The sequence below is a fragment of the Diceros bicornis genome, chromosome 9 (assembly GCF_020826845.1).
Source record: "Diceros bicornis minor isolate mBicDic1 chromosome 9, mDicBic1.mat.cur, whole genome shotgun sequence".
Taxonomy (NCBI): Eukaryota; Metazoa; Chordata; class Mammalia; order Perissodactyla; family Rhinocerotidae; genus Diceros; species Diceros bicornis.
The window spans coordinates 33523494-33532140 of record NC_080748.1 but is presented as its reverse complement, the minus strand read 5'-3'; the positions used below and the strand labels follow the sequence as shown (position 1 = coordinate 33532140).

The window sequence follows — 8647 nt, the reverse complement described above, 5'->3', positions numbered from 1 at the left end:
ATGACCTGTAGGCCCCAATCCAATTCATTTGCCTAGTTCACCGTGTCCTTGATAGTTGTGGATCAGTCTAAAGAAAATTAATTGCTGTAATAAGACCATGTCTCTGAAGAGTCTCGGTGTGTTTTTCACCCAGTTCCACATGCCACCTTTTTAATTTCTTTGCATTTTGTTTCCACCTGAAATTTCCAGCCCTCCTCCTCTTCCACCTAAAAAAAAAGTCTTACCCATTCTCTACTGACCATCTATCTCAATGGCTAAGCCTCCAGCAAACCTTCTCGGATGACCTGGGTTAAAAGTGCCCATTCCCTCCCATAAATGCCAATAGCACTGTGTGGGTGACTCTCTTCATACATGCATTGCACAAATTGCTTCCATATCCTTTTTTTCTTTTTTCATTTTGTACTTACAACTTCCCTGAGTCAGAATGTTGGACAAATGTTACTCCCCTTCCACAGATAAGGAGAGATTTGGAGAGGTTAAACGGTATGCTCAAGGACACAAGCCTAGAAAAAACAGAAGATACGCTAGAACTCAGATCTCTTCTATCCTCCTAGTCCACTTCTCTTTATACTGTGGTACAATGCATGTGCTCATATTCTCGCATGTATTGTTATCACTGTGTTCATGTTATTTTCCCTACTAGATTGTAAATTCCTCCAGGCCCTGACCTCTTGGGCTTGCTAATAGTATTAACTAAATGAAAAAGTTAATAGACCGTCGAAACTTTTAATTCAGGAACAGGAAAAAGACGAAGAATTCTCTTCTTGTACGCTGCTCTTGCAATGGGTATAAAGGGCAAAAGAGCTGCCAAGTTGGTACCGGAGTTGGAAAACACTATACAAGCTTCATTTGTTGGTTAATTTTTGCTCCAAAAGGCTTGACCTAAAAATTAAGAATAAAGTGTGTTTCCTTTTTTTTTTTTAAAGATCTACCTTTTTTTTTGTTAGGAAGATCAGCCCTGAGCTAACATCTGTGCCAATCCTCCTCTTTTTGCTGAGGAAGACCGGCTCTGAGCTAACATCTATTGCCAATCCTCCTCCTTTTTTTCCCCCAAAGCCCCAGTAGATAGCTGCATGTCATAGTTGCACATCCTTCCAGTTGCTGCATGTGGGACGCGGCCTCAGCATGGCCGGAGAAGCGGTGTGTCGGTGCGCGCCTGGGATCCGAACCCGGGCCCCCAGTAGCGGAGCGCACACACTCAACCGCTAAGCCACAGGGCTGGCCCCAAGTGTGTCTTTCTATACCCAAATCAGCACAAAATAATTTGTGAGGAATGAGATTTATTTACTTACAAGTTTCTTCTTTTTAATTTCACCTTAATTATAGCTACTCATGGGGGGTTGTAAACAAATTGCCTCTAATATTGCTCTCACGGATGGGAAAATTGTGGCATTAAACAGAAGTACTGTCACGGACTAGGGCCCTGGAGAAACTCAAAGCTGGGTTTCGAAGCAATTAACTGTTTTTCCAGCTTGTTTCTTTTCCTTTTGTGTGTTAAGGAGATGTAACCACCAGCCATCCTGAAACTGACCAAGTGAGGCTCTCAAAGGTGATATAGCCCGCCAGCCATCCTGAAACTGATCAAGGCTCACCACAAGAGCTATGCCAATGACCTTTGCCTTATCTATAATGCAAAGATCTCTCCAGGAGGAGCTTAGGCCTTATTACGTGGAAGCATGTTTTCCAACAGAGCCTGTGCAAGCGAATACCCGTCTCTCCCTTTTCAATATTCATTCCCCAACCAAATAAAAGTTCCTGCTTTCCTTTGTTTGGGGACGCCATGACTTTGGAAATGATTCCTCATGGCCTCCTATGTGCTGCAAATACACTTTGTGAGACAACTTCCACTGGTGTCTAGTCTTATTTAACTCACCAGTAGGTGAGCCCACTTGGTTTGTATCAGTATGATCCATAGTTGGGGGTTGGAAGAAAGGTCTGGTGTGGATCAGGAACCTTCAGACTCTCTGGGTCTCTCCTGGCCAGGCAGCTGATGAAACCCACATCAGACACTGGGGCTTAAACCCTGGCCTTTGCGGCTACTTTGGTGAGGGGGGCCAGGCTCCACCATGCACTGCCCCAGGAGACCCAGTGTTGGCCTGAGAATCTGAAAGAAAAAACCTTCCACGTCCTGGGGGGTTCCGCTCAAAATCTGACCTTTGTCGTCCTTGGGACACATTGGCCCGAGTCTGGGTGAGAACGAGATCTCCCGCGGCCCCGCCCCCCACCAGCGCACGAGTGCAGCGCCTACTAAACCCGCGAATGAACCTGCCCTAACTAGTTTGTCCCTGCGGCCGTCTCGTAGGCGCGGCCGCGGCGCACGGCGTCTCCCCTGGCCGCATTGCCATGGCTGCCCGTGGTGGTGTCGCTTCCGCTGCTGATGGGCTGCGCTACGCCGAGTACTCGCCGCTCTCGACCAAACGACCGGACGCGGACATCGACCAGGGTCTGGTGAGTCCTGCTGGCGGCTACCGACCCTCTCCGGCTCCGCGCCGTCGGGGCCTGCCTGCTAGCGCCCCCTGGAATCCCTAGTCCTAGTTCCTGCGTTACCCTTCTGTACTCACTTACCCCTGGGACCTTAGTACCCCCGGCTTTCATTCACCGTCTGCGTCCCACCGCCTGTTTGTTCAGCCCATTTGTTCACCGTCTGTGTCCCACCGCCCGTTTGTTCAGCGGAGACGCTGCTCTGTGCCAGGAGGGGACGACGAGGCGTGTTCATAGTCTGTCCCCCCAAGGAGCTTCCAGTCTCGTCGGGGACACAGACCAGAAAACAGTTGCAGATGCAGTATGATAAGTGCTATAGGATGGATTCTGTTATCACGTAGGAAGGGACCCCAGTCGTCTGGCGGGGGCTGGGGGTGAGGTCAGGGGAGGCTTCTTAAGAGAAAGCGATGGTTAAAAACTAAAATCTGAAGAATGAATAAAAGTTAACTCAGCGAAGAGAAGAGGATAAAGTGTTGTGTTTCAAGCACCAGTAGTCGTATCTACAAAGTCTTAGGACAGAGAAACAGGACCTAGTCGGAAACTGCAGGTGGTTTGTTCAGACTGAAATGTAGAGCTGGGCAAAAGAACTGTCCAATAGAAACATCATGCGAGCCACATATGTATTTTTAAGTGTTCTGTAGCCATATTAAAAAAAGTAAAAAAGAAATAGGTGGATTTAATTTTAACAGTGTATTTTTATTTAACACAATATATCCACAGTAATATTTCAACATGTAATCAATATAAAAATTATCAATGAGGTATTTTACGTTCTTTTTTTTTATACTAAGTCTTTGAAATCCAGTGTGTATTTGACACTAGCAGGAGAACTCAATTCGGATTAGCCACATTTCAAGTGCTCAGTAGCTGTATGTGGCTTGTGGCTACATTATTATTGGTCGGTGCAGTTTCCAGAGATAAATGGGTAGAACTTACGAAGCATCTGGTAAGCCACGTGAAAGAGTTGAGATATCCTGAGGGCAGTATTACCATTTTGATGAGTTGTAAACGAAAGATTGATAGGTTGGGCTATTGTGAAGTTCTCTCAGGCTGTGTCTAAGAAGAATGGGTTAGATGGAGAGTCTGGAAACGTAGCTGTTTTATCCCTTTTCCACACCACATTCTGTGCTCTTCCAGCCCACAGTGATATGTCTTGCCTTTAGATGCACAGCACTTACTGTCCATACCATTTGTTTACTAGTTGTACACTGTCTTGTGACATCCTTTGTGTTGACCTGTGCTTTACCAGCAGTTCTCTACGTTTTGTAAGAGCAGAGACTGGGTATTTCCTTCTAGTAAGCACTCAATTGGCGACACTCAGTTATCATTACTTAACTAACTAATAAATTTCTAGAGCAAACAGGTGGGCTTGCCTGAGAAGGTTTCAGAAAACAAATATACTTTCATTCAATAGACATTTCTTGAGCACTGCTAGGTGACAGTTTGGAATTTGGAACTGCTAGGACTTTGGAATAAATAAGTGAACAAGAGTTTGAAATGGCAGACTCTTTGATCTCCTACTATATCTGATTTATTCCTTACCACAATCCTTTGAGGAAGGTTTTTTAAAATTCTTTCTTAAGAAATGAGGAGACAGACTCAGAAAGTAAGTAACTTACCCAGGATCATTCTCTGAGTAAATGGCAGACCTAGAATTCCAAATCTTACACTTTTTCCACTACGGCTTGCTGACTGCTTAGGAATAAGGCTTTTTGAATGAAGTGTTCAGTCTGTGGTATAAACTGGGTAAGATGCTAGGTTAGGTAGAAGGAATCTCTTTACGGAGAGTTGTAAAAATCTCAGTAATGGACTGATTTGCAAGGCAGTTGGGAGCTCTGTGGTATTTTGAAGATAGAAGTAATATTGGTGATTTTTACATCTGGAGTACTTTTATTTGGAAGAGAGAGTGTATAGAATCCAAGATATCAGTTAGAAGACGTCTTTAGCAGTCCAGGCAGATGAAGGCTCAATTGTAGGCCAGTGATTCTCAACCTGTCCAGCCCAGTACCCCCTTTTATAACAAATATTTTGTAACGTCTCCTGTAATATTCTGAAATGAGATTCATAGACAATAAAATCTACTCAAACATAATTTTTAAAAATCAATGTAATACTGTAATTGAAACATAAAGGTGAAATAAGTATTTTATTAGAAAGTAATATGTCTACTATTTAGATACGTAAATGCTCAGGCATGACCACATTAGAAGACATGAAGTAATCAGTTGCTGGCATATTGTGCCAATACAAAGAATCACTGTGAATGTGACAGCTACAATTTCAGACTGATTTCAGATGTATTATATTGGCAGTTCAAGTACCATAAGGACCATTGTTATCAACAAACTGATTTTTCTCAAATTGTGAACAATTTTGAACAAAAAAAGGGACGCTTTCCTCAATTTACGTGGTAGTTACACTTCTGGAAAAATCAGTCCACGCTAAAACAGTGCAGAAATGATATATTTTATGTATAATAAAGATCTAGACTAAGATGATCATAATAAACAGGCTTTTTATCTACTTAATGCCCAGTAGAGTCTTTTAAAATCTTGAGGGATACAGACAGTTCTTTGTTGTACACAGTTGTCTCATACATTTTAGGACTTTTAGGATAAGTAGTCCTCCATCCACCAAATACCCTTCCTCCTACCCAAGTTATTGTGACAACCAAAATGGTCCTCTTAAATTTATTTCAGAATGTCCCTAAGGGCCCATTCTGATTCTGTTGGGAATTATTGGTCCAAGCAATGACCAATGATGAGGTAGAAGATAAGAGAGTTGATAATAACTTTGGGGAACTGGGAAGTACTGAAAGTGATGGGAAGGTGACAAAGGGTAAGTGTTAGGAAAGAATAAATGACCCGCATGTGGGACATATTCAGTAGTCTTATTGAAAATAGTAGAAAATAAAATGTTTGTCAAGGAGTTGAAAAAATTTTCCAGGGCCGGCCCCGTGGCTTAGCGGTTAAGTGCGCGCGCTCCGATGCTGGCGGTTTGGGTTCGGATCCCGGGCGCGCACTGAGGCACTGCTTCTCCGGCCACGCTAAGGCCGCGTCCCACATACAGCAACTAGCAGGATGTGCAGCTATGACATACAACTATCTACTGGGGCTTTGGAGGGGGAAGAAATAAATAAAATAAAATTATAAAAAAAAAAAAAAGAAAAAATTTTCCATACCATTTTTGAAAAAGATGCAATTTATTTTAAAGTTTTTGAAATATATATCTGTAGTTGTGGATGTCAAATAACTCTTTTCCTCAGGTAAGCTTCCCTTTAGGGACTAAGGATTAATGTTTATTAGTCTGTTTAGGAGATTAAAAAGATAAAAATGTAGGCAGAAATAACGGTGTAGCACCTTGAATAAAATAGTGTCTTACAATTAATTGTTTAATAATCAGAGGTCATGGTCAAACTTGGCTTTAGCACAGCCAGTTCTCATTGAAAAGTAGAAAACAATCTTTAAAGTTAAGAAAAGAATATTATCAATTTTTAAAGCGGTATGAACAAAACTCGATTTGTATGAAGTGGTAGCCTTTTGGTTTCTAGTACTTTCCTGGAAAGTGTAACTCCTGGTGTTATTAGGATAATGTAACATATAGGAAAATTAGCCACATATATGGTTCAGTATAAGTAAACCTGTTACATGAAAACTAAAACCTATCAAACATGTAAATTATCAAATACTTATTCATTACCAAAAAAAAGAGACTACATTTACTATTTTTCAATTGCAATTTGATTTAAAATGTTCACCTTGAAGTGTCCCTTTTAAGAAGTCACATGGATTACATATTGTATATCCATATTTTTAACTTTGATTCTTTCCTCACTTTTTTTTATGCCATAAGAGGAGGCTAAAATGTAAGTTCTGTGGACAGGGACTTTGTTGTCTGTGTATTTCCAGCATTTATAATGGTGGTATATGTGGTAAGCATTCCAAAAAGAAATTGTTGAATGAATAAATGTCATTCTAGAATGAGAAGGAATGAGAAGAACTATTCTATCAGTGAATGGAGTTAATAAGAATTTCCATTTGTCTACCAATGAATCCTACAAACAAAAGTACAAAATTTAGTTTACCTAAAATGTCGCTCATTATATCCTCTCCCCACACACGCTGATTCTCCTCTTTCCTCTATCTTGAAGAATACCAGTATCAACTCCACTTTCTCCTTTACCTCCAACATTCAGTCTGTCAGTCACTTATCCCGGTCTCTCTAATTTCTTCCTCTCTCTCCCTTCCCACTGCTATTCTGTTAGTCTTTATCATCTCTCCCCTGGCCTATTGTAATGGCCTTTAAAACAGGTCTCTGCTTCTGCTACTTTACCTGTTTTTTCTTTTTTGTGAGGAAGATCAGCCCTGAGCTAACATCCGTGCTAATCCTCCTCTTTTTGCTGAGGAAGACTGGCTCTGAGCTAACATCTATTGCCAATCCTCCTCCTTTTTTTTTCCCCAGAGCCGCAGTAGATAGTTGTATGTCATAGTTGCACGTCCTTCTAGTTGCTGTATGTGCAACTAGGACGCGGCCTCAGCATGGCCCGAGAAGCGGTGCGTTGGTGCGCGCCCAGGATCCGAACGCCGGGCCGCCAGTAGCAGGGCGTGCGCACTTAACCACTAAGCCACGAGCTGGCCACTTTACCCTTTTTAAACTTCACACTGCTGTCAGTTATTTTTCTATAGTACAGACCTAATTATGGTACCTTCTGTTTTCATAAATTTACCATGGTCCAAATTTACCTTAGGGTAGTATACAGGACTCTTCATGAACTGACCCCCCCCACCCCCAAAGACTTACCCAGCCCCATTTTCCATCCCTTACACTGCACTGCACTGCACTGTACTGTGCTGTGACTTTGCTTACTGTACTTTTCTACTCTGTCTGAAGTTCTTTGTCCGGCAAGCTGTTCGGTTTTTTAAGACCCAGCTTACTGATGTGAAGTTTCCCTTCGCCAGTTGAATAAAGTTGTTTCATCCTATGTACTTGCTTACAAAGTCATGCAGTTTTTTTTTTTTTTTTTTTTTTTTGTGAGGAGATCAGCCCTGAGCTAACATCCGCCAATCCTCCTCTTTTTTTGCTGAGGAAGACGGCCCTGGGCTAACATCGGTGCCTATCTTCCTCCACTTTATATGGGACGCCGCCACAGCATGGCCCACCAAGCAGTACTTCGGTGCGCGCCCGGGATCCGAACCAGCGAACCCCGGGCCGCCGCAGCGGAGCGCGCGCGCTTAACCGCTTGCGCCACCGGGCCGGCCCCTCATGCAGTTTTTTATTCAAGTATTTCTTATAACGTATCAAAGTTATTTGTATTTTTGTAAGCATTTAGGTTGTGAAGTGTTGAGGGCAAGAACTTTTATTTATTTATTTTTTTTATAATTTTATTTATTTATTTTTCCCCCAAAGCCCCAGTAGATAGTTGTATGTCATAGCTGCACATCCTTCTAGTTGCTGTATGTGGGACGCGGCCTCAGTATGGCCGGAGAAGCAGTGCATCGGTGCGCGCCCGGGATCTGAACCCGGGCTGCCAGCAGCAGAGCGTGCGCACTTAACCGCTAAGCCACGGGGCTGGCCCAGGGCAAGAACTTTTATATGCCTCTGTTACTGGCATTGTAATTGTCACATGGTAGTCAGTTAATTGTTTGTTAAATGAACAGCTATAACTTTTATTACTATTGAGTGACTCAATAAATAAACATGGATGTTTGGTTCTAACATATTGATGCACGTATTTATTTTCTCTAGGGTTTCTGCTTTATGTTAGCCTCTAAGGGAGAACAAGAGTCCGTCTTGCTCGCCAGTCTTTCCCTAGAACTTAGCACAAGGCCTGGTGTATGCTAAATAAATGTTTGTATGTTTATATGCTAAATGCTGAGTAAATGTTTCTTGAGTGAGTGAATAGTCTCCATCTTTCCTTTCTCTATGACGCTACCTTTTTGAGACAATGATTTTTTTCCTTCTTAATTTATGTTCTAGTACAACTATTGTCCGTCTTGAACTTAAATGTTGCAATCTCAAGAAAGAAGTTTTAGCATTTTATAACACTTTCAGACAGTTTATATTATCTAGAAGATTATTTACTGCTTATACTGTTTTGGAAGACTAAAAATGCCTTCGAGAATTTGTAAACAATTTTGATGCTTTTTTTTTTTTTTTTTTTTTAACC

The 8647-nt window shown here is 42.0% G+C and overlaps 1 protein-coding gene across 1 annotated transcript in view; it reads left to right on the top strand.

Moving 5' to 3' along the window:
- Positions 1 to 2320: 2320 nt before the first annotated feature.
- DNAJC15 (DnaJ heat shock protein family (Hsp40) member C15) overlaps positions 2321 to 8647 on the top strand; it is a 78720-nt gene continuing 72393 nt past the window's right edge. The window contains exon 1 of the mRNA XM_058548229.1: positions 2321 to 2448. Within this exon, the coding sequence (XP_058404212.1) occupies positions 2344 to 2448 (105 nt within the window). The 5' untranslated portion in view covers positions 2321 to 2343. The remainder of the gene's footprint in view (positions 2449 to 8647) is intronic.